The 25,787-nt window shown below is 37.0% G+C and overlaps 3 protein-coding genes across 3 annotated transcripts; all 3 read left to right on the top strand.

The window, feature by feature from the left end:
- On the top strand, window positions 1-5,959 carry alkbh6 (alkB homolog 6). The gene is made up of 7 exons (XM_059549189.1): window positions 1-139; window positions 441-1,253; window positions 1,326-1,394; window positions 1,496-1,556; window positions 4,960-5,111; window positions 5,185-5,283; window positions 5,368-5,959. The coding sequence occupies exons 2-7, from the start codon at window positions 1,191-1,193 to the stop codon at window positions 5,635-5,637; spliced, it is 714 nt and encodes a 237-aa protein (XP_059405172.1). The 5' UTR covers window positions 1-139; window positions 441-1,190; the 3' UTR covers window positions 5,638-5,959.
- Window positions 5,960-6,122: 163 nt separating this feature from the next.
- capns1a (calpain, small subunit 1 a) lies at window positions 6,123-15,530 on the top strand. Its single transcript, XM_059550503.1, has 11 exons — window positions 6,123-6,199; window positions 9,286-9,358; window positions 9,804-9,840; window positions 10,776-10,868; window positions 10,954-11,011; window positions 11,098-11,162; window positions 11,578-11,646; window positions 11,860-11,938; window positions 12,265-12,381; window positions 14,887-14,945; window positions 15,047-15,530. Exons 2-11 carry the CDS (start codon window positions 9,312-9,314, stop codon window positions 15,071-15,073), a joined length of 651 nt encoding a protein of 216 aa, XP_059406486.1. The 5' UTR covers window positions 6,123-6,199; window positions 9,286-9,311; the 3' UTR covers window positions 15,074-15,530.
- Window positions 15,531-15,776: 246 nt separating this feature from the next.
- On the top strand, window positions 15,777-19,491 carry LOC132141192 (uncharacterized). Its single transcript, XM_059550502.1, has 4 exons — window positions 15,777-15,917; window positions 17,047-17,215; window positions 17,354-17,821; window positions 18,998-19,491. The coding sequence occupies exons 2-4, from the start codon at window positions 17,086-17,088 to the stop codon at window positions 19,438-19,440; spliced, it is 1,041 nt and encodes a 346-aa protein (XP_059406485.1). The 5' UTR covers window positions 15,777-15,917; window positions 17,047-17,085; the 3' UTR covers window positions 19,441-19,491.
- The last annotated feature ends 6,296 nt before the right edge of the window (window positions 19,492-25,787 follow it).

Raw genomic sequence — 25,787 nt, 5'->3', positions numbered from 1 at the left:
GTCAAGGCGACAAGTTTGTGTGGAGCATGGCTTTGAGTAGAGTGTCAGAATACAGGCGTATTCCTGTCACGATTTCATCACTATTCCTGTGTAACCTTGGCAACCCAAATTCCCCCAAAAACCGCAACACTACAACCAGGTAAATACATATTACCCCACTCACTCTAGCTGCTTTTTCAGAATGATTCACAGCATTTCTAATGATGCATGAAGCACTGAGCAGCATATCTGGCAACCCCATCAGCTAAAACATCAAATCACTGTGTTTTTTTGCAGGAGTATGCATGAAATATACATTTGAAATGTGTACGTTGTTTATTATGCTACACATTTGTATGTTTGTGCTTCACAGTTGTTGGTCTTTCTCAGTTTATGCAACACACACTGCAGTGGCTAGTATCAACATTTACATGCTGGGCTGTTTCTTTCTCTGCTTCCAGTGGTCAAGAGCGACAGGCATATGCAGTCCTGCACTGTGCTCCTGGGTTGATGTGGTTAGCATTATCACACTTGATCAATAACTATTAATGAAGGAAACCATGGCTGATTCAAGACGGGGCTCTTGCTCTGCGTTGCCATGGAAACCAGAGCTGCAGAGCTGCAGGCTCGAATTGGGAGTTGATTTGAAAAGAAGAGATCGAGAAGGAGGGGGTATTTCAGCTGGAACGGGGGAGAAAGGTAGTCCATATAGTTAGAACCCATAAACACAGGTAACCTATTTTATAACCTACTTTACTTAAATGCAAAACATCTAATATTATAAATAAATGTATTTGATTTAGTAAATAAATTTTGTCTTTAGTCTTTTGGAGGCGTTCATGTAGCTACACCCTGCACGCCGTGGTCTTCTGTTGATCCAAATCATGCTACATGCGAAACGTTACAATCCTGACGATTCATGTCGATGGTCACAGCGCCCTCTGTTAATGTGCACTTCCGCTCCAAACCTGTAGAGGGCAACGGTGAGTCACACGTGTCACTACTACAGTACACGAGGAAACCACTCACATTGATGAAAATCCCGCTCATTCAGCAACAGTTCAGTGATTTAAAACCTAGATGCTACTGTAAATATTGATGAAGCACTTTTAAATTAAGGTTTAGTCATAGAATGCTTGCTTAGAGACTCGCGTGTGTCATGACAGTTTCTTGCATTGCCGATAAATCTGTAATGGTTAAATATTGACGTGATGACAGCGACGGCAAATCCGTGTAACATTTCTGCTGACCTGGAAAAGTTCGTTGTGAAGGAGGTAAGAGATTTGACATTTTTTATTTTTAAATGAACGGATATTATTGTTTTTAATTACGTGATTTATATTTAGGCTCCTCCAACTGTTTATTATGTTCCAAATTTTATAACGGAGGCTGAGGAGGAGTGTCTGTTGCAGCAGGTAGGACTTTTAAATGGCCCGATTTTCCTGTAATGCTACAATCCGCACCTATATAACATGTCAGTAGTGCTTCATATACTGGCCTGTGTCTCTTTTGTAAGGTATACAGAGCTCCCAAGCCCAAGTGGACACAGTTGTCAGGGAGGAGGCTACAGAACTGGGGTCAGTAACAGGCTTTATTTTACATACGCAATTAATCAATGCAAATACTTACTTAACCATGTGAAGTCTGATATAGTCAGATTTCCCCCCCCCCCCCCCCCCCCTTTTTTCCAATAGAACAGTTTATTATGGAACTTTTAGTTCAGTGATAATAAGAATAAAGTTTAAAGGGATAGTTCATCTAAAAATGTCATCTACAAATTGTCATTGATTATTACTCCCCATCATGTCTTTCCAAACCCTTCTTCGTATACAAGACCTTCGTTTATCTTTGGAACACAAATTAAGATATTTTGGAAATCCGAGAGCTTTCTGACCCTACATAGACAGCAACAGATCTCACACATACAAGGCCCAGAAATGTAGTAAGGAGGACATTTTTAAAATTCTCCAAGGGGCATCAGTGGTTCAACCTAGTGTTGTCACGGTACCAAAATTTCAGTATTCGGTACCGATACCAGTGAAAATCCACGGTTCTCGGTACCAATTTCGGTACCAAAGCAAAACACAAAAATATGCTAATTAAAAAAAAATAACTTTTTAGCACTAAAAATAAAACCAATGCCATTCTTTATACTTATTTACAATTGTGTTTAAAGTTTTTCTACAGTTATATAATTATGAAAAACAGTAAACAAGTTTCACCCAAATTTAATTTGTCTTTTAATTTATGAAATTTAAACACATTTTATTTTTGGTAAATAAAGGGGATTTGCTATTAAAATTAAAACATGGAAGAAATATTGTGATTTATTTCTTTAAAAAAATAAATTTTTATAAATTTTTTCAACAGTAGTAGCAGTATCTCATACATTTTACTAAATAATAGTAATATTTCTAGCACAATGCCAATGTAAAAGTGAACTTTTAGGCCTAATGAATACATATTTGTCATTTTAACTGAACTTAAGACTGGTGGTGATGCTTAAGATATTTTTGGTCATTGAGGGTTTCTGTAAAAAAAAATAGTAATAGATCATATTAATTATTATTAAAAGATAATACTACTACTAATTCTACTATCATACTAATGTATATACAATGCACTATGAATTGATGAGCTGCTGGGTTCATGAATATTAATCACGTTTAGGGATGGGACGATAACCGGTTTTATCGATAACCGTGATAAAATGTGCTGAAGGTTAGTAATATCGTTTAAAAATGAATTATCATTAAAACCGTGTTTGATTATCGCGGTTTTAATAACTCGCTATTAAATCATGTCCAGCCAGCAACAGTCTGACGCAAGCGCAGCGCATAAAGTTTTTTTGTTTTTTTTCGAGAAGGAATGGCGAAAGTCAGTGACTTTTCGATGCTTCTACACTTTTCATTGTAAGGAAGGAAATGCCACAGAATTTAATCTTTCTTTAAATTAAGTGCATAGAGTTGCTTGTTTTATTAGTTGTTTGTTGATTATTAAATATAAAACTTGCTGAAATGTTTTCAGTGTGAGCATCAACTATTTTTGAACACTTTCATCTCGTTTCAACAAAACCGTGATAATATTGATAATCGTGATAATTTTAGTCACTATAATCGTGATATTAAATTTTCATACCATCCCATCCCTAATCACGTTGTCTGCGTTCGGTCAAAATGATTTGCTGAAATCAAAACAGGGACGGTACTAGATCAGCGCCAGCCAATGAAATTGCGATTTGCGCATTAGCTCCGCCCACTACCGGAGAAACCGGTATGTCTTCTGCTTGTTCGAAAATGAATATGAATAATTCTAAATGAACTCCATTATTTTGACAGGAGAAGATAACAAAGAATAGTTTACATATAGCGTGTCGATTCAGCGTGGTAAGACTCTCGCTCTCTCTCTCTTTGCATGTGTGAGAAACAGCGCTATCAGTAAAGCGACGGTGAGTCGTGCGCCTTCACAAAAAGTTTACAGAGCATCAAATACAGGTGCGCTGTGCGTCCATTGAGATCGCTTGATGGAGAGAGAACTCTGAAGCTCAGATGCTGAAATTAATGCAAGCGTCATGCGCTTCAGTCTATGTAGTAAACAAACCCGCATGTCTCTGCCATTCATTAATTCACACAGATTCATATTTCAAACAACTTTTGCGGCTTAACATTTACAGATACTGGTCCATATGGAGATTTGATTTGATTAATTTATGCTAACTTTGACAAATTCCGTGACTGTCCATATTAAAATGTAAGTTTCATTTTCATGACTGGATTTTGAGATTCCGTCCTCGTTTTCTGCTTCGCGGAAATCATGAACCGGGTTTGAACGGGACCTCGGTACTACCGGTACTTAAAGAAACCTGGTACCATCACATTTAAAAATTAGTACCGACTTGGTACCAAAGTACCGGGTCTTTTGACAACACTAGTTCAACCTTTATTTCATGAAGCTACGAGAAGACTTTTTGTTGTCAAAAGTGATTTTTTTTTTTTTTTTTTTTTTGTGTTCTGCAAGTGAACTTTGCTTTATTGTGCCATCCCAAAGAGGCACAAAATCACTTAAAAGGACTTTTAAATTAAATGTTCCCTTCTGGTGGAATGACCTGCCCAACTCGATGAGAGCAGCTGAGTCCTCAGCCATCTTCAAGAATCTGATAAAAACACATCTCTTACATCTTTATTTTGACCCTCTAACTCTAGCACTCTCTGATCTTATTCTATTCTTTTATACTTGCACTCTATTTATTTATTAAAATTTTTATTCTACTTATTTATTTTCTTTTTATTTATTATACAATTAACAAAAGCAGAATGGCCTGTAACACTAGCTTACTCTATTATTTTTCTATTCTATCTGTTTTCTTTTGTGAAATTTTTTTTAAAACCTTGCTACGTGTACTACGCTAAGCTAACTGTGACTTTTTATAGTACTTGCATATTATTGTTCTTTTGTTCAGTCAGTGGGTCAGTAAACTCTTGGATTTCATCAAAAATCTTAATTTGTGTTCCGAAGGTGAATGAAGGTCTTACGACATGAGGGTGAGTAATTAATGACAGAATTTTCATTTTTGGGTGAACAATCCCTTTAATGTTTTGTATCATATTTGATGTGTCATGCTTTTATGGCCTATACAGTAACTTCAAAAAAAGTTTGTTCAGAGGCTCAAACTGTCTAATATGTCTTAGTAGTATGACTTAAACATTTTCATTTTGGAATATTACGAACAATATAAAAATTATGCTTATGGTTTTTTTTTATATATAAAAAGATGTGTACCACAACCTGAAGATGGATATTTTTAGAATTTATATATATATATATATATAATTTTTATATATATAGAATCATTTATTAGTTATAATCTATCAAATATGATACAGTATGCTATATTATAGGGTTAATCCCTAGTGTCTGATTTACTTTATCTTTATCTGTTTGATCAAACCAAAAAAAAATTGATTGATTAATTTTTCCCAGGTGGATTGCCAAATCCCAAAGGAATGCTTGCTGAGAAACTCCCTGATTGGCTTCTAAAGTACACCGAGAAAATATCGTCTCTTGGAGCTTTTGCTGGAAAGACAGCTAATCATGTGCTTGTAAATGAATACAGGCCAGGGGAGGGAATTATGGTAAAGATAGTTCATTACCTTTTAATTTCCAACACACCTATTTTCATTTTAACCTTCGTTCTGCCCTCATCAGCCTCATGAGGATGGACCACTGTACCACCCCACAGTAACAACTATCAGTCTGGGTTCTCATACACTTCTGGATTTCTACAAGCCTGTTTGTCAGACTCAGGTAGCAGCAGACAAGCTCAGGTAAACAATTAAACTATCAAACACAAGCGCACCAGTCTCTTACGTTCTCCTCTTCTCCCTGCAGTCTGAAATTCCTCAAACAGAAGAAAGTCGCTACATGCTATCACTGTTGGTACAACAAAGAAGTCTGCTGATTCTCCAAGATGACATGTACAAGCTTTATCTGCATGGTATTCAGGGAGTTTGTGAGGATATTTTGTCAGAGCATGTGATGAATCTCTCATCAACAGGGGCTCAGGTGGGGGACACGCTGACCCGTAGCACCAGAGTCTCTCTTACCATTCGCAATGTTCCCAAAGTCATCCGGGCCAATTTGTTGCTTGGCAAGAAGTAATACATTCAGACACTTGCCTGAACTTTGAACCAGACAAACAGGTTATACATGTTTACACTCTCAAAGCAAAGTGTGAAAGTGCAATACACAAAGTGACTACAATATATTATTGTACACGCAGAGCATTAGTGTCTGTAAGGATATTTTACTATAGATACCTTACTGGGTGGCATGTATGCGACAGCCTTTGAAATATTTTTCCTCTCTAAGCTAAAGGTCTACACAAGGTTGTCTAATCTTTTACAGACGGATCTACATTGACCATGTTTTGCTTAAAGATAATAAATGGATGTTTTGCAGCATGAATAAATTGCTGTATTTATGTACTGTTGTTGACTTTATTTTTGACACACTTGTATAATCCTGTACCAGTCGGACATGCAAAATAGAACTCGTCGCTCAGGTTTTTTCTACACTGTTTGCGTATCGTTCTTATGGGTGGGTGTTGGTGATTTCACTCTGGCTTTACGCCGTTTGCGTAAGTTATTTTGGAATCCGGGTATGTGTACTGCCACTGCCGTGTGACAGACGACAAGTTTACATTACCTTCCGCTGCTAACTGGTGAGTTTAATCTTTTGTACGCCCTTAACAGCAAGATAAAAAATATCTTAACACGTGTAGTAGCAAAAGTATTGTCTGGTAAATTCATGTTACTTACTACTTTTCCTTGTTTAATGCGGAGTCATGATTGATTAACGTTAGCTGGTTTAGCGTGTTAGCATGTTTAACTCTCATCCAAATTTAGTTGAGTATCTAATAATACGTTCATGCTTGATTGCTCAGATTATTAGTTAAATGCCAACCATTTTTAAAAGGACTTACAAATGCTGTTCTCTGGACAGGATTTCTGCCTACAAAACAGATATTCGGCAAGAAAATTACGCCGTATAGTTCGTATTTAAAGCGATCTGAAAAGTTGAAAACGCCCCTGAATTGCCCCTACATCCTCAATCTGTTGCAAACGGTTATCTAAGAGAAAGTTAATGCCAGTTTATACGTTCTTCCTGTTGAAATTGAGGTTTTTTTTCTTAATTTGCGGTCTGGGTGGTGGATGGACGGGGGACATATTTGTAATAGGTGTGTCCGCATGGAGTAAACACAGATGATTGACATTCGCAACCCCCAGTGTGCTCACTTTTTTGTATTAAACGTTTCAACAGTCACGTATTCACTGATTTAAGGTTGGTTTGGTGCAGTTAGTGACAATATATGTACATACATAAACACACACACATCTTGATCCACTCATCTTCCACTCTGTTTAATAGTTTGGTAGCTGTAATGGGGTTCTTAGCCATAACTTTGTTGCTAAAATCAGCACTCTGGGCTCGCCATTTCAATATTCTTAGTTTCAAGGAGCTGCTTTACCAATTTTCTAGTGTAACAGGGAAAATTGCAGGCTGATTGGGAGATGCTTGCAGAATAGGAACTGCAGGTTACCACAGGAGGTTCTGATAAAACATTTGCATTCACTCTGCCATGTAGCTGTATGAGAAAACATTCCCCAAAGCATGACACTTCCTCCTCCACCTTTCACTGACTTTGACGCCGAATATAATGCATCCCATCTGACCCAAATAAATGAAATATGCTCTCATCACTAAAGTGAACCTTAGACCAGTCCTCCTTTATCCACACAACATGCTCCTCAGCAAAGGTGATCTTAGCATTTTGATTCTTTCTGCTGATGAGTGGCTTTGTCGCTGCAGAGTGCACTTTTAGTCAGACTCTGCATTATCCTGTCTTCTCATGCATTTGTCTTATTTGGACGACCAGCCTATTTGGGAGACTTTAATTAGTCACTGTAAAGCTATAATATTCAAGAAACCACAGACTTGGAATGACCAGCTTTTCTTGCAATGTCTGAAAGCGTCACCCCTTTAGCCTTCATCTGGACAGCCTCATGTCACAGGGTTTCAGTAACCTTAGAGCAGCCCACAATCTTGCAAACTCCTTCCAGATAAATAGTTGTCATGTAATTGAAGAAATTAGGACCAGGGACCAGATTAACACCAATAACTTTGAGGTATCTGTAATTGTTCTCGACTTCTTCTTTTTTTTATTTATTTCTTACATAGGTTTTCTATACTTTACTATAAAATTAGGGATGGGCGTTTTCCGCAAATATCACATTTGAATATTTGAGCTCACAAAAAACGAATATTCGTTTATTTAAATTAAGTTTAATGAGACAGACGTTATTTTTCAGCAACATTTATTGTTTCTGTTATTTTGAACAAGTTTACACACAATAAGCTTGAACATTACACGTCGTGTTTTGTAGCTGAAAACCTTCAACAATGCGTGCAAACAAACAAAAGAACACATTAAAAGCAAAAAAAAAAAAAAGTGAACAAAGAAAAAACATAAAGCAGCCTGCAGCAATTAGGGTATTGTAGAATGTAGCCTACACTTAACTTTGAAACTGTCAGCAAATCTTTTTTGCTTTTTTTCTATTGTTTTACATGTTCTTGTTAAGAAATAAGGGCATGTAAACATGATCAGGGGGAAGTCGGCTACTTAGTCTGTTTACAATAAGGCCTGCTGCGGAGAAAACGCGCTCTGACGACACAGACGTTGGCGGGACTCGCAAATAACGGTGTGCTAAGCGAATAAGTTTTGTGAAGCGCTTCGTGTTTTCATTTCACCACTGAATGGGATCCTCCTCTGGTGGAATACATGGCTCCAGCAAGAACTGTTCCCACTCATCTTGGCTGGACTCTCTGGAATCATCGCAATCATCGAAGAACTGGCTCAGCCTTTTCCGACGAGTGGGCATTGCATCCTCTTCATCGTTGGTGGCGGCGGCTGCATCCGCACCACTTGCATCAAGGAAAATGCTCTGATAATGTTCAAAAAGTTTTTTTTTTTTTTACTTCTCTCATGTTTTCATTGAGAAACCGGAGATGTTTGTGCCGAGGGTCTAGGGCAGACGCGAGAGGGAGGTGTTTTCACTGCATTCTCCAAGTTAGCGGTGTTTATTTGTTGCTTGAGAGATGCCGCAACAATGTTCTTGAATTCGGTCACTTTCTGTGATTCGATGCGGTGCAACTTTCCCGTAACAACGTTGAAAGCTCAGCCAAGATGAAGGAACAGCTTATCATAGCTGTATATGGATTGCCATTTTGAAATAAATTTAGTAGCAGAGCTACTGAAAGCGATTTTAGAGCTGCAAATCCATTTATCCTTTGCTGAAATTTCCGCGTCTTCATGGAGAGATCGCGTCATTGTTGCTTAGCAACGGCAGACGCCTCAGGAGGGCTTCTGCCGAAGCGCTTTGGAAAGAAGGAGAAAGCGGCGCGGTTAGCGTTTTCCACAAGTTTTTAGGCGCGATATGTGAACGGCCCCTTATTCATACATGCATTATTGCATACATCTTCAAATATGCCGTGGAGAATCACAGAAATTCGAATATCATTTTTATTTATCGAATAATTAGAGCACAATGAATATTAGAATGTTCGACTATCCGTGCACACCCCTATTTAAAATATGCCTAAGAAAAAATATCCTCCTTTTAGGATAACTTCTAATAGGACTTAGCATAGATCTTGAAATTTAGAAAACTATAGGTAGGTCTAATTTTGATTTCTACTGTATGTGTGTATGTGTGTTGTATAACAATTCTTTCTCTCTTTTTCCTTTAGAGTGACTGAACCATTTGTGCCACAAGATGTTTCTAGCCAAGAAACTTATTGGAGGCATTATTGATGTGGTCAGGTGAGGCAATATGTCACTATAGACTCTTTCTCTTCCTTCTTCAGTACATAAAACAGTTTATATTATACTGCAATTTAAATTACTTCGTGTTAGGGCTGTGCATTTAATCACATGCGATTGTCTAGCACATCTTGTCAGTAAAGCCGGTTCCATGATTGGTAGTAAATCGCCATCACCTGCTTTCAGATGGAGTGGCATTTACTACACAGAGCCATATATCGCATTCATAATCGCAGATGAATCACATTCGATTATGAACGCAATATTGCGTAGCTTGTCAGTGAACTACAGCTCTGTGTATTAAATGCCGCTCCATCTGAAAGCAGGTGATGGCGATTTACTACCAATCACGGAACCAGCTTTATGTACTTATACAGCTGTGACTTTTTGTGTTTGTGAAATTAATATGAAAGCATAACTATGCCTTCTTATCTTGTTCCCACAGCAATATTGACCCTGGCCAGTTTGTGCCTTCAGATCCTGTGAGTAACAGGAGTTCTCAGTGTAGTATTATACATAAGTGTGTCTGATGCTTGTTGTCAGTCATCATTGATCCATTTCAAAAAAGATCCAATATTTACATTCAGGATAAATGTGAGATAAATCTGTATTATTGCTGCAGAATTACATTATTTCTTTGAATTCTTTGAAAAGTCAATAATTAATGGAAATAAATATATGTCCCATAGTTGCCACTCTGTAACCATTTGGGATATTTATTTACTCAGTCCAAATTTTATCAATAAAATATTTTATAAATTAATTGAAAAAAATAAATCAATCAAACTATCAATTATCAACAAGTAAATATAGAATAAATCAAAATAACCAATAAATAAATTATCTGTTTTCTAATAAAAAAAAGAAATGTAGATAATTTAAAATACATTTTATATTAAAACATATCATTATTATTAGATATACAAGTTTACCAATAACTGATATAGAAATACTGATTAAACAATGAAATTGTTTGTTGATAAACCGATAATAGGGCAATATATATGCACATGCATATTGCTCAGTCTCTGTTGATTTATTATTTACCGATTGATCAATTTCTTGAAAGATTATGCAGTGTCACATATTTGACCCTAATAGTGATATAACTGCATGTTCTTGCTAAAAACTGAACTGAGCTAGAGAAACACCATGTAGAGTTATCTAATTTAATGCCTTTTTGATGTTTCAATAAATAAAGCAAACATTCATTGAAGTAATGTCTGTATCTTAAAGATGCTGTAGAGTAACGTAGAGTAAAATGTCATTTAGAGAGACATTGGATTATTTAATTACAAAATATGAGAGATCAAGAGTTCTTTCAACATTACGAATATTCGCATTAGGGTTGTGCTTATACAGTCAGTGGATTTTTTATGTGTGGAGAGATGCCGATAATATTGCCATCCCTCCCCAGCCCCCACCCCGCAGACCACTGGCTTATGCTGAGGCCAATGAGTCTGAAGAAGAGAAGCAGTTCCGCAGAGTGTTCCAGCAGCTCGCTGGAGATGTTAGTATTTGACAAACAAATATTCATATATACACCAGTACCTACATTAAACACTGGCAATCGTAAACATTTCCTTTGGTTTCAGGACATGGAAGTAAGCCCCAATGAACTGATGAATATCCTCAACAAAATCATTTCCAAACGTGAGTGGTTTATGTGTGTATGTGTGTGTAGCCTTATGTTTGCTGCTATATGATGCTGATTCTCTCTGGCCTTTGTGTTGTTGCAGATGGTGATCTGAAGACAGATGGCTTTACCATCGAGTCATGTAGAAGTATGGTGGCTGTCATGGATGTATCCTGCCTCATTTGATCTGAACACAACAAAGACAGTGATTTTAGTAGAAAATCTATTACAACAATTCTGGTGAATACTGATAAAGCGATAATTATTGTCATGGCGGATAACTTGTAAATGGCTGTATAATTTAAATAAAACTAAAACATAAAATCAGTCATTTTAGATCGGAGGTGTCTAAAGGGCCAGCGTATTCGAGGGGACTACCTGGAAGTTTCCAGTCTGTTTGAAGACTGTTTTTAGATGCTACAAGTGAATTTAGGCAACACAATATTATAATGTACAGTATGAAAGACAGATATAAAGTGACATTAAATATAATATAAATTAACCAATGAATACCCATACCAATAGTCTTTGAGGCTGGTATTGAGATTGCTTGATGGTGTTTGATCTTGACACTGTGCTCCAGAGTGACAGCACGGGTAAACTGGGCTTCCATGAGTTTAAACACCTCTGGAACAACATCAAAAAATGGCAGGTGAGTAGAAGATGTCACACCACAGCTGGAAGATGTGATTTTCAAATAGAGTTTTGATTTACTTAGCTGTATATTTGTTAGTTTCTGTGTTTTGGTCTATTCATATTGCTGATTAAAGAGTTACATGTTTCGCTATGACTGTAAAACAGCAACTCTGTATTAAGACTAAATAGATGAAAGACTGAAACACATAATAGGGTGTCTGTTTTATAGGGAGTTTATAAGAGTTATGACCGGGATCACTCAGGAACTATTGGAGCAGATGAGCTTCCAGCTGCCTTCAGAGCTGCAGGTAAACACCCATTGTGCATCACATTATCACCATCTGTACTGGCGACATTAATAAATCAAAAATAAATTAAAAAGTTATTCTTTAACTTTTGTAATGTATTCTTTATTTGATCAGTGTGTATATTTATAACATGAAGGTCTTAATAAGATAGAATGATAATTTATTGGTAAAAATAAGATCTTATAAAACGGATAGTTCCGGTCCTTGATTCTGATTGGCTGAGCTGCGTTCGAAGCTGTCGTAAATTACACTGCAAACATACACCTTTGTTTACATTTGAACTTTGTTCGTACTCAAAATCATTTTGTCTCTTGTAACTCTGACAGGTTTCCCTTTGAATGATCAGCTCTTTCAGATGATTATTCGCCGATATAGCGATGAGAGTGGAAACATGGACTTTGACAATTACATTGGTTGCCTTGTGAGACTTGATGCCATGTGCCGTAAGTTGATTCTAGAATCAGTGCCCGGTTGCATGAAACTCCTTAAGTGAGGGTATCCCTGAGGGAGAAAAAATCCCTGAGGTAAGGGATTTCATTAAGAGCGTTGCAAGAAACCTCTTAACTGTCACCCTTACCTAAGTGTTTATACTTAGCGTTTCACAGTAGTTTCTGACAACATACGGCAAAGATCGCCATGGTTGCTATATTTACTACCTCTAACAGTAAACAGAACATAACGAACCACAAATCCAAACCCTTGCTAAAATCACACTTGTATTAATATATTTTTGCTAGGGAGAGTACAAACATAACAGAAAACCAAAAAACGTCATCGTCTCCAAGGGATTATTACGATCATTAAAAACACGCCTTGGTATTTCCTCCTCTTCAATTAACACTAAATCAGCCATCGTATTTTGAGTTTAAATTGACTTAAGGGAGCTGTTTTGGTCCCTTAAATGTATTACGGTGAAATGGTCACTAAGGACTTTGTAGCAACGCTTAAGGGAACACTTAGATAATTAAGGGGAAAAACTTAATAACAGCCTTAAGTTCCTTAAGGAAACCCTTAGGGTTTTTTCATGCAACCCAAGTTTCACTAAGGGTGTCCTTAACCTTATATCTAAGGGATTTCTTAGCTTAAGGAGTTTCATGCAACCGGGCACAGGTTTTTTTTTATGTTTATAGTTTATAGTTTAATTAGTTTCTTTCTGGAGTACATAAAGTAGAGTGAGCAAAGAAAATGACGAGGAAATAAGGGAGTAACAGGATCTGGAAATGTATGCATTGACTTGTCTTGTTTTCTTTAATCTAAAAGATGGCTGGTTTTGTAGCCACATAATAAAATGACAGCTGCATGGTTAACTTATTGTTCACTCTTAAGATATGCAGGCACTTTATCTAAATTTTGTGGTCTTTAGTCAGTGTCTGCTTTGAAACCATGCGGTAGTGTACAGCTCGAGTTGAATGATGACTCAGCTTGCACACTCAAGCACTACAAGGGTTTGTCCAACAAAATGCTTTCTAAAATCAGAATTACCCCTCCCCCATTGCCACATGTCTCTGACTAGCAGTCGACCCTTTCCACAAACTGATGGAATGACACGCTTAACAGTCATCAGCATCGTAAAGCCTTAAAAGTTTTTATAAAATATTTTTTAAATATGTGCACATTTGTAACAACATAATATAATAATGTAATTTAATAAAATAATTTGTATTATATCACCTTTGTATCAAATAAAAAAAATAGTTAAAGGCCACAGGAGGGACGGTAAATGTGACATATTTCTCTCTTCTGACTGCCGTTATCACTCCGTTTTTTTCCTTTTATTGAAAGTCATGAAAACAGTGTCATTCAGTTTTTCTTTTGCTATTTGAGCAAATGGGAATGCAAAAAAATATTGTTTTATTTTTTATAAATTATATAAGTTAACCCAACTTCCGCTGCTGAGAAACCCGGAAATGTGAAAAAGGTCAATAGCAAGTATTACAACTCTCTGGTGTTACTTAAAGCCTATAGGGACGTCAAAACAAGAAAGAAAATCGTTTTCGTTAATCAATTTTCATGCATTTTTAAGAGCAGCTGATGAGGATTTGAGGGTATTTTGTCAAATTTACTCAATTTAGTTACTTCTTGATCCCCCTGCAGGCTTTGGGAAATTTCACATTTTGTTAATTCTTTGACTATGTTTATTAAGCCCCTTTCACACTGCATGTCCGACCTGGCAAATTGCCGGAACATTGCCGGGTCGCCTTCTGTGTGAAAGCAAACATGTCCCGGGATTGATTCTGGGACTGATCTCGGGTCGGGGACCTAGTAACATTGCCGGGTTCAGTCCCGGAACGAGCGATGTGTGAACAAAAGCCAGATCTAATGCCGTGTCGTAGTGATGACGCATTTTTTACCAGGTGATTTGAAGGAAGATCAACATTCTTGACGAAAAAATATGTACAAACTGTAATGAAGCAGAGATCAGTTAGTTCCTCACTTTCCGTGCTGACGCCGAGATCGTTCGCCAGTTTCAGTGAAAGTATAATGTGCCTAATGTTTTCGACTCGTACATTACACGTCACGCCCTATTGTCACGTGTCGTTACGGGATCTTTACGGGTTGTGTGTGAAAGCATGCACATATTCCGGGTAATCACTAGCAGTTTGAAAGTGCAAAATCTAGCGACCCGGGAACAATTGCCGGGACACATTACCCGTGTATTTGCCGGAATTGCAGTGTGAAAGGGGCTTTAAAGAGATCTTATTTATTAGGTCGAAAAAAACTGTAATTTTGGAATTAGATGTTTTTCAGCGTGGTTTAAATAAATTGTTGTTTTAGACTCTGGGATGTCTCTTTGGATCTGCATGTTAAAGTGTGTTTGCAAGGTGTAAACTATCTTTAAATGCTTAGTGATTTTAAACTATGTGTCAGTAAATGTATACAGAATAAATTAAATTATTTTATTAATGGAGCATTTAAACATATTGACTCGTGTCATATTTCGACACCAGGTGCCTTCAAGACTCTTGACAAAGACAATGATGGCACAATCAAGGTCAATGTTCAGGAGGTAAGAAAAAGTTGACATTCTCTTAAAATTAGTATCAAATTTACTGAGGATAAAATGTTCTGTAATATGTAATTATAAAATAAACTCTTGTCTCTTCACAGTGGTTGCAGCTGACAATGTACTCTTAAGCGATGTGAAGGCCTGCAGTCAGTTCAGTGCTTATATGCAATAATTACTTTATGCTTTACACTGCTCTCACTCTCTTGTTTCTCGCACAGTATAGCACTTACTCCAGAGAAACACCAGCATGCAGCTGGTCAGCCACTGGGGTTATGTGGGTCACTTATGCCATTTTCTTCTCTTATGTTTTACTTTAAAAACATTTTTTAAGTGCGTTTAGCCCATTGGTAGCATTGTTCGTCAGAAAACTAACCAAAGAAAGAAAATGAACAAATATGCTCTAATGAAGAGTCTAGGTGCAGTAAAATATGCAAACCTGTATTACATATTCATGTCAGTTGGTGCCATTTGTGCATGAAGCCAATGGGGGATAGAAGGGGTAAAAAAATAAATGTCCATAAATTCATCATGGAAATCTGGTGTCAAATGCAATTTTATATTAAATAAAAAGTATAAAGTGATAAACTTGTTGATGTTTTTAATCAGTTTAATTTTTGATTATTTGATGATCAGTGTTGTTTTATTGCTGTAATATTTGTGTCTATATATTCTATATCCGGCATACATTTAATTCCAACAGCTATAAATAAAACTTAAATGTATTAATAAAAACGCGAAATTTTTAGCTAATGGACTATTACCGTCCGTTTTAGCTAAAGCGTGTGTACTGAATGTGTTGTGTTAGTGAGCACCAGCGCCACTGATACTGGAGCGGTCAGACCTGGTAACTCCTTCTACGCCACGGAGAACAGGCGAGCAAGTGCGCAGGCGCAGCGCATACGCTGCTTTTCTACGAAGTTTCTGGATATCTGGGCGCAACGCAAAATATTGACCACATTTGACCATTCTGAGGTATTTATGCCACGCAGTTGCCGTCTTAAAGTACTTTTATATGCTTACGGCGTTTCATGAGTTTACAGACTGACCGATAAAGTGACTGATACCATATATCGTGTAAAATAGCTAACGTTAGCTAGCTTGAATAGCTAGACACTGATGAAGATAGGTAATAAGAAAATGAGGGCGAAATGTACTTCCGCATCCTAGCGTTTTGTTTCGTTATGACAAAAATGATATTCTATGGAGACAAACATGAATTATTTGTACTCGACCAGTAGTTGTGGTTTAACCTTAACGTAATTCAGTTGCTTTACAACGACGGCGCTGCTTCTCGGCACAAAGACGGAACGCGTGCTTGCTATGTCGATGTATTTATGTAACTACAGTTTTAGTAACGTTACACCTCGATGGAAAATATGCTCTTGATTGAATGAGTGAGCCTTTAGTCGCTCTTTTTTCCGTCACATTCATCATGTGTTAAGATCACCTTGTAGCTGAAAACAAAGTGAATTATTGATGTGAATAATTAATTTGAACTATTTGGCACTCACGGTGACGCTGTCGTTTACCTTACAGAGGGATATGGATGTTTAGTTGTACGTGATTTATGTACAGATTAACAGAGAAAATACTTCAATTTACAGTGCCATTATTATTTTTTAAATGGCAATGTTTCCAGTCTGACATTAATCAAAAAGATCGCTTGAATATCTATATAATTATAACAGTTGTAAATAGATAAATAAAATTAAGTGAACTCCCAATATTTTATTTTCCGTTAGTGTTGAGATTTATAGGTTTATTTAGGTATTTTTTAATTATTGCTATATATTCGGTGTTATGACCATGTTACTATGTTGATGTCAATTCTGCAACACAAATTGTAAAGAAATTGTTGTAGGTAATCGCTCACGTTTCTAAGTAGGCTTTAGAACACAAGTAAATGTTTCTGTAAAGCCTGACATATCAAATGTTAGTCTAGGGAAAAATAAAATATGTATTCAGATATTGTTTTATGTATGGTTATATGGCCAAAAAGTAAGATGAAAATTAAAATATTGTACAGTGCAGTTTGTAGAACTAATTGAAAGGCAGTTCAATTATCAATATATATAATATGTCATCTCTACGCTGAATACAGACTCCCTCTAGTTGGAAAGAGTGATATTCTGCTGTGAAGATGTCTGTTTCTTCGCTCTACCTCAAACAAGACAACATGGTGCGCTTCAAGAGGAGAAAGGCACGTTTCTCCTTTAGTGAAGTGCACATCCTGCTGGACGAAGTGCGGAAGAACCGCCACATTGTTGTGGGTGAGTTTTACCCCGGTTTGACAAGCAAAAGTTCACTTAGGCCTAATTCAGCAAACCACCAGTAATTAGTAGTTGTCCCTATAAAACCAATAAATGGTAAATTAAAATGTTCCAATACTTTTGTTTTTGTGTGCATAGGTAAGTTTAACGCCGGCATTCCCTCTGACGTGAAGCGCAGGAAATGGGCTGAGATCACGGCGCGTGTTAATGAGATTGGAGAGTGTGACAGAGAGATCATGGAAGTGATCAAGAAATGGTCAGACCTTAAATGTGACACAAAACGTAAACTGGCCGCCCTGAGGACCGGTGCTTCGGTGTCCCTAAGATTGGCACGGTCCAATATTGAACTGTCCCCGATGGAAGTCATCGTAGAATCCATCCTCGAACTGGACAAGAGACCGTGGGAAGTGACAGAGCGGTCCAGATCTCGCAGTCACGGTGATGATCAAGAGACTGTGGGTGAGGATGAGGAAGAGGAGGATGGAGGATTTATGGGGATAAAGTCGGTCAACAGTTCCCCGAGCAGAGGAATGGATGTGGGAGGGAGGCCTGCTACTACAAGTGGATCTGGGGGTGAGATGCAGTATGATAGCTCCAAACCTGGAGGTAAACTAACTCAAAATATTCCAGTTGGATCATATTAAACATTTCAAAAGATTTAGCATTTCAATGGATAATTATTGCTGATGTTTAATAATGATTTTGTACACATCAGCAAACCCAATACCAGGAAAAAATCATTTCCTCTGATCTCATTAATGAACCATCAGCCATGTTTTCAAAAGCAACACTAATGTTATAAAGTTTGGGGGTTAGTATGATTTGTTTGAAAGAAGTTTCTTACACTCATTAAGACTATTTACTCTATCAAAAAATACAGTAAAACAGTACATTATTATAACAATTTAAATGAACTGTTTTCTATTTTAATATAACATTTAATTTATTCCTGATATAGCAAGGCCATTACTTCAGTCTTCAGTGTCATGTGATCCTTCAGAAATCATTCTGATATACTGAAACACTGAAAATAGTTATACTTAAAAAAAACTTTTTCAAAGTTGAATAAAATGTTTTATTCAACTTTGATGAATAAAACATTTTTAAAACATTCCAAGAACAGCGCTTATTTAAAATAGAAATATTTTGTTATACATGTTTTTACAAGCACTTTTGATCAACTCAATGCGTCCTTGCTTAATACAAGTATTAATTTCTTCCAAAAAAATAATAATAAATCAACCTATATTCTCCTGACTCCTGATAACAGCATTCTAAATTGAATTTCTGTAAAAAGTCTGAATATTACAAAAGCAATTTGCATATAAAGAAATAATTTCAGTAAAATCTGTTAAAAAAAAAAAAAAATCGAGGAAAACTGACGTGAAAGGAAGTCTTTGCCCCTGGAGAATTCACAGTTGCTATTTTAATAAATAAATTAAATACATTACTTTTTAAAGCGAGCAGACAAAATTGCTCTGTGCTGGCAGATGCCTAGTGTCTGATATTAACAACATGTCATACAGTTCTGGAGCTAAATGGAGCCAATCATTTTGATGACAGGCTTCTTTTTTTCTTTTCTTCAGTAACATGATGTTTTTCATGCCCATTTTTCTCTATAAGCTCTATGAAAGTTTATATATATATATATATATATATATATATATATATATATATATATATATATATATATATATAAAAACCTATACATATATTTGTTTGTATATGTCAATCAAAAGCAAATGATCATATGATGTACGCTGTTTACTTGTTTGATCACAGATCCCGAATCCCACTTAGACTCAGATGAGGACAACCGTGACCTCTTCCCATCATCCTCTATGGCATCAGTCACTAACTCATACTCTGAGGAGGATGGAATTGCAACTAGAAGCAGTGCTGGACACGTTTCATCAACAGCCACCCCTTCTATTAAAAGACCCCCGCCTTTCTCAGGGATGGAGCCAGACAGTTCACGTGAGCAGTTAGTGCACAACGCAAGCCTCAGCGTGCAGGAGCAGCACACTGCCAATGCTCTTCTAGCCACTGTCTCCCGTTCGCTTGAGCTGCTTGCAGAGTCAGTGCAGCAGCTAGCAGAGACGCAACAGGAGTTTGCACGAGAATCACTGCAGCTACAGAGGGACACTGTGCAAGTGTTGCGAGATTTTGCCTCCGGCACGCTAACAATACTGCAGGAAAAGGTCAACGGCAAACCTGCATTGTGAAATTTATGTTTAACATTCAAATGATGGCGCAGTGTGTGATGCTTGTTGATAGGATGCACAGACACATCTTCTCACTGGAACCTTGGTGACCATCAGAGGGCACAATGTCAGGGTGCCAAAATACTGTGATTAAGTGCGAAGACAAAGACGACTATTTTAAAGATGCTTTTTTTTATTATGATTTTATGCCTATAGTAATATCATCTTCCACAACAAAATATAACTTTTATTCTTCATTCCCTGAAATTTGGGATTGTTTAAATTAACCTGTTGCGAGGAGATTCACAGGACTGACACTGATGTATACATTTATGTAACATCTGTTGACGAGTCAAAGAGCCCAAAAATAACCCAAAATGAAAATTCTGTTATCATTTTCTCACCCCCATATTGTTCCACAACTTCTGCAGAATACAAAAGAAGAGATTTTGAGGATATTGGTAACCAGTTTTGGTGAAAAAAAGTTGTTTAAAAATCCTGTAATCAGTCACAATAATTTCTTGATTGTTATGAGAATGAGGTGTATTTGTAGCAATTTTATTATCCTATTGCTGCTGCAAGGAGTTTGTTATATTTATTCAAAGACACATTTCATATTACAACTCTGAGAGACAATGCTTCTGTGATATTTGATGTTCTTAGCTTTCACCGACAGGAAACATTATATATACATGAGTACATGCAGTCACATTAAATGGTGTTTAAATAAGGACAACTAAAACTTTTCTAAAACCAGTATAAAGTGTAAAGGTTTGAGGCATCTGGATCTCGTTAAAATGGGTTTAATATTTTGTTTATTGGGACATTCTTTTCCAGTGGATCTTTTTAACATATTTTATATATTATATATTTTTTCCCCATGCTTGTGTATAATGATTTAAGAAATTGGGACAAATGTACATATTCAGGAACTGAATTTCATATTCGAAGCTGTTAATGCTGTTGTTTTGTCACTAGAGGGCAGTGTGTGTCTTAATTTATACACAAGATTGATTTGTTTTTTTCTGCACTTTTTTCTTCAAAGTCAATGGGTTTTCCAGTAGTTTGAGTTTTGTGTGTGTTTGGTTTCTAAAATGGTTCTAAATTTGGTTTCTAAAGCTCCATAAGTGAGTCAGATATTTCAATAAATTTTAATTGAAAGTTTAGTGTGTATTTTAAGATCTACTGATTTTATGTTCCGTTTTTGGACACGTTTTTGTTTCTGTACTATATATATTGAAATACTGACATGGACACCCAGCTTCTTAGTGGATGTTGCAGGCAGGAGTGAAGCAGAAGTGATTAAAACTCAAGCATTGTTCTCCAGCTCTCCAGGGCTGAAGAGCTCTGCTTAAACAGCTGCGTGTGTGTGTGTGTGTGTGTGTGTGTGTGTGTGTGTGTGTGTGTGTGTGTGTGTGTGTGTGTGTGTGTGTGTGTGTGTGTGTGTGTGTGTGTGTGTGTGTGTGTGTGTGTGTGTGTGTGTGTGTGTGTGTGTGTGTGTGTGTGTGTGTGTGTGTGTGTGTGTGTGTGTGTGTGATGCCTTGTGGTGTTGGGTGTGTGTGATGTAGGGCTGTGGCTGAGAATTCTTTGTGCGTGTGTAAGACGGCAGCTGGTAGCCCTATTGTGTGGTTAGGGAATTCTGCTAAAAAAAGTATTGTATTGTGTCTGTCTGCAGATTGTGAATATGTCTGTATAATGTACCAGTCATTCATCATAAAGGCCATCTAATGGACAGCACAATCAGATCAATAAGATAGGTAACTTGTATACCTGTTGAAGTTTGTAACTTGAAACTTTCAGGTCCCATGTTAAAGCTGCTCTTGATTTTAAGAAGCCTTTTTTGTTCAAGTGAAACAAACAATGAAAAGAACATTTTCCAACCGTTTTTGTGTACTGTACGTATAAAAAAGAGAACATTTATTCAGCAAGGACACATGAAATTGATCAAAAGTGACAGTAAAGACATTTGTTTTGTTACAAATATTTGTATTTCAAATAAATGCTGTTCTTTTGAACTTCTATTACTAAAAGAATCATGAAAAAATGCAGCAAATCAGCACATTAGAATGATTATTTACAATTGTTATATTTCACAATATAACAACTTTTATTGTATTTTTGATCAAATAACTGCAGCCTTGATGAGCATAAGAGAAACATCAATCAAAAACATTAAACAAAAATCTTGCTGACCCCAAACGTTAGTGTATGTGTGGTTTGACGTGATTTCTGCATCAAACCTGCCTCTATCAGCTGCCATCTTGAACAAAAGAGGCAGACTGCGAAGCAACAGTGGATAGATTTATCGATCCTTCTTCTTTTTCAAGTACATCCCTGTTTTTCCTCCCCTTCTTCTGTTGTTCTGCTGACCTCTTCACCTTTTCTTCTCTTTCTTTCACCCCTGCTGATTCTCCTGCCCTCTCTTTTATCTTACATCTGTCACTCTGGGTTCTCTAATAACCCAACGCTACCTCTGCTGTGAGGCCCTCTTTTCCTGCTCAGAGGTTCAGAGCATCACGGTGGGGCCCATGTCATTCCAGCTTATTCAACTGCATGAGCCAGTCGTGTGTTCAGTGCACCTGTTCTGACATGTAGTGTCTAAGACATATTAATATTAATGTTTCTCTCTTTCACCTACTGATAGGTTCAAGTGTTTATGTTGTTGAGTTGAGCCAATTTTTTTTTCTTTTTTTTTTATCTGAATGAGATGTCCACACCTTGGGAAAAATCCAGTAAAGAATAAATATTTATATCTATTTATTATGCTTTGTATTTAATATTTAATGCAGTAAATTATGTATTATTGCATTGTAGATTTGTTTGTTTTTGTTTTTTGTTAGAATAAATTTTTCATTGACACAGATGTAAAAAGAGTGAAGGGAATAGGTTGAGAAAATGTATGGCCCAGAGTCAAATACGAGTCCCCCCTGACCACTCACACTGACCCCAAGAACACTGCTCTATTATTATTGTGTTTTCAACAGAGCGCTTGTCTGAATATATGAGATCTGTTTCTGTGAGATTATTCCTGTCATTTTTACTTGAACACAGCAGCTGCACATACATAAACACCCACAGCAGCTCCGATTCTACGGACATTTACATAGTTTGATCATCGGGCAAAGGTCATTACTTCCCTCAAGGCCAGCAGACTTTGTACGTGTGTGTGTGTGTATGTGTGTGTGTGTGTGTGTGTGTGTGTCAGAAAGGACTGGTCTGTCGTCCTAAAGGGCTCAAGGCCCAACAGATGCAGTTAGAGAGTCTGTGTCCTCAGGATGCTGGTCCGGTGTGGGTCACTAATCTAGGCAGATGAACTGTGTGTGTGTGAGTGCCCTATGGGAGCTGGTCTCCAGGGCAAGCAGATGTCATGACGTGTGTAGAAATCCTGGGTCGGGTGTCATCTAAAGGCTCGAAAGAGGATATGGCCATGTAAGTGAATAATAGTGAGTTGTATTTGTGTAAAGTCCAATATTTTGAGACTGAGAACAATCAGGACTTTGTGAATGGACAATCAATGTGCAAGTTAATTTAATTTATGAAGGGGTTTTCATTCGTATTATTTTAAATCATTAGTGAAATCTTCTTCATTAAGATGAACATGATGGTGTTTGAGGTATGATTAAAAATGACTGAGAGGAAGGTCTGTGTGTATGTGCCTTTTTGCAGGCCTGCACATATGTGAGATTTGAGGTGTCTGGATGTAGGTTCATAAATATGGATGTGGAGTGAAGGGTGTTCTGGGGTTCCCATGCTCCTGCCACGCTTGTGTCCCACCTCAAGGGACCACCATCCCCCAACACCCACATTACAAGACACAAATCAGTCATTGCCCATCTGCACTGCACAGACAATGAGTCAACACATGCAATAATTTAATGCAAACACGTATACAAACACACAATCATTCTCTTACTAAAATAATAAGATTAACAGATGCCTTGTGATTAGATTAGGAATAGGAATAAGTGTAATATTATTCAAATGCATCCATTATAGGATCTTCTGATTCTGATTAAATAAAAACACTGGTTCTTGAGACATGGGAAAAAACCCAAAATGAAAACGGTGCAACATTTTCAAGGTGAAAATAATCAGAAACGATTATTAAAATGTTCTTTCTCTGGGGAGGTCGTGGCCTAATGGTTAGAGAGTCGGACTCGCAATCGAAGGGTTGTGAGTTCGAGTCTCAGGCCGGCAGGAATTGTGGGTAGGGGGAGTGCATACAGTGCTCTCTCCCCCCAATACCACGACTTAGGTGCCCTTGAGCAAGGCATCGAACCCCCAACTGCTCCCCGGGTGCCGCAGCATAAATGGCTGCCCACTGCTCCGGGTGTGTCTTCACTATGTGTGTGAGTGTTCACTGCTCTGTGTGTGTGCACTTCGGATGGGTTAAATGCAGAGCACGAATTCTGAATCTGGGTCACCATACTTGGCTGAATGTCACTTTCACTTATTTTATTAAAAAAATGGTATTATCACTCAAATTCCCTAAAACCACCTGTCCTCAGATTATAAACATTAAAAAACATATGTCTTAAAGGAGACATATTATTATAAGTCTTTGGTGTCCCCAGAATGTGTCTGTCATAATCGAAAATGGGCAAAAAGGCAGGAGCTGGTTACTGAAGCCACGCCCACCTAGCTTGACGGCCGTGACAGCAGCGGCAATCCACCTGTCACTCAAGTGGCTGAGCAATTAATTATGCAGAACTTTAAGGCTTAATATAATTTAAATGAATGAGTTATAAAAAAATTCACCCCCTCACAGCTGTCACGAAGGGCAAAATTAGCTATATACAGTAGCTATATACATTAAAAACACAGGAGTTACAAAAACAGTTGGTTATATTTGTGAAGGTAAACAGCTGTGAAATAAACCACTTGTTTATTTTAGATCTGTGTGGCAACAACAATATACAGTAAATAAATTAATAAATCCACTGCTCTCTTGTCTCCTCTGAGGCTGGGACTCTAAATAGTGTCTGTGCAGCCAAAGACAGAACAGTTGTTTTGCTCAAACTTTCTCCATGGCATTAGAGCTGCTATACTGTTGTCGCTTGCGAAATCAAAATGATGGCGTGGGTGGAAACTTACAGATTAAGGGGCGGTAATATTATAATGAGATCCCTTTGCCACATCACTAGGGGAGCGAAATCTGATGCGCTCCATTTCTCAGGGGCTTGCAGAAAAAGTCTTGTCAAAACAAAGTTACTGGTTTAATCTTTTTTTAATGTTTTCTTGGTTGGTTGATGCATGGAGGGCACTTAAAACCTGGAAAAGTAAGATTTTCATGATATGTCACCTTTAAGAGAAACAGAAGCACACACACAGTTGTGGTCAAAATTTTACACTTTACATTATCTGCAAAATATGTTAATTATTTTAAAATTATTATGCAAAATTCATGTTTCATTAGTACTGACCTGAATAAGATATTTCACATAAAATACGTTTACATACAGTCCACAAGAGAAAATAATAGATGATAAATATCACCCTGTTCAAAAGTTTACATACACTTGATTATTAATACTGTGTTGTTACCTGGATGATCCACAGCTTTTTTCTTTTTCTTTTAGCATCTTTTGCATATTTTAACCCTTTCCAACAATGACTGTATGATTTAAGATATGTCTTTTCACACTGAGGATAACTGAGAGACTTACAAGCAACTATTACAAAATCAGTGAGCGTTTTAACCTTTTGTGATAGCTGCATGTCAGTTGTCTTCCGTGTGAAAAGATGGATCTATAAATATAACAGTCATTGTTGGAAAAGGCTGAAAAATGCAAAATATGCTGGGAAACTAGTGGATTTGTGGGACCTGATTTTTACAGATTTTTCTGAAGAATCAAGCATAAACTTTTGAACAGGATAATTTTTATAAATTCACTTAGTACTTTCTCTTGTGGACTATATGTAAATATGTTTCTGTTTGTATAATTTACTAATGTGTTAGGTATTTATAATACTACGTCATGGCGGAAAATACGTATATTGATTTTACAGGTGTGCCCTTAACTTCTTATTAACATAATATTTATGAAAACACCATTAGTCAGTCATATTTCACCTGCTACAAGTGGAGTAAAGTGTCACAGACTCCATTAAAGTGATGGTTCACTCATGAATGAAAGCTCTATAATCATTTCCTCAGCCTGATGTCATTCCTTTCTGAACAATACTTCTGCTGAACACAAAAGTTCATATTTTAAATAATGCCGGTATACCAAACAGTTTTGGTGAGCACTAACTTACATGGATGGACAAAAAACAGAAGCATTTCTCAAAATATCTATCTTCATGTTCAGAAGAGAGAGAGAGAGAGAGAGAGAGAGAGAAAGTCATACAGCTTGGAGCAAAATTAG

This window comes from Carassius carassius, chromosome 5 (genome assembly GCF_963082965.1).
Source record: "Carassius carassius chromosome 5, fCarCar2.1, whole genome shotgun sequence".
NCBI lineage: Eukaryota > Metazoa > Chordata > Actinopteri > Cypriniformes > Cyprinidae > Carassius > Carassius carassius.
Note: the sequence above shows the minus strand (reverse complement) of the source record. Positions and strands in the feature narration are given on the sequence as shown.

Bases quoted from the DNA above. Each gene is read 5' to 3' on its own strand.
- capns1a (XM_059550503.1), top strand. From the start codon at position 9,312: ATGTTTCTAGCCAAGAAACTTATTGGAGGCATTATTGATGTGGTCAG. The intron at 11,163-11,577 runs GTATCCTGCCTC...ACTGTGCTCCAG, and splicing joins GTATGGTGGCTGTCATGGAT to AGTGACAGCACGGGTAAACT. The intron at 14,946-15,046 runs GTAAGAAAAAGT...GTCTCTTCACAG, and splicing joins TCAAGGTCAATGTTCAGGAG to TGGTTGCAGCTGACAATGTA.
- LOC132141192 (XM_059550502.1), top strand. From the start codon at position 17,086: ATGTCTGTTTCTTCGCTCTACCTCAAACAAGACAACATGGTGCGCTTC. The intron at 17,216-17,353 runs GTGAGTTTTACC...TTGTGTGCATAG, and splicing joins GAACCGCCACATTGTTGTGG to GTAAGTTTAACGCCGGCATT. The intron at 17,822-18,997 runs GTAAACTAACTC...GTTTGATCACAG, and splicing joins TGATAGCTCCAAACCTGGAG to ATCCCGAATCCCACTTAGAC.
- alkbh6 (XM_059549189.1), top strand. From the start codon at position 1,191: ATGACAGCGACGGCAAATCCGTGTAACATTTCTGCTGACCTGGAAAAG. The intron at 1,557-4,959 runs GTCAGTAACAGG...AATTTTTCCCAG, and splicing joins GAGGAGGCTACAGAACTGGG to GTGGATTGCCAAATCCCAAA. The intron at 5,284-5,367 runs GTAGCAGCAGAC...TTCTCCCTGCAG, and splicing joins AGCCTGTTTGTCAGACTCAG to TCTGAAATTCCTCAAACAGA.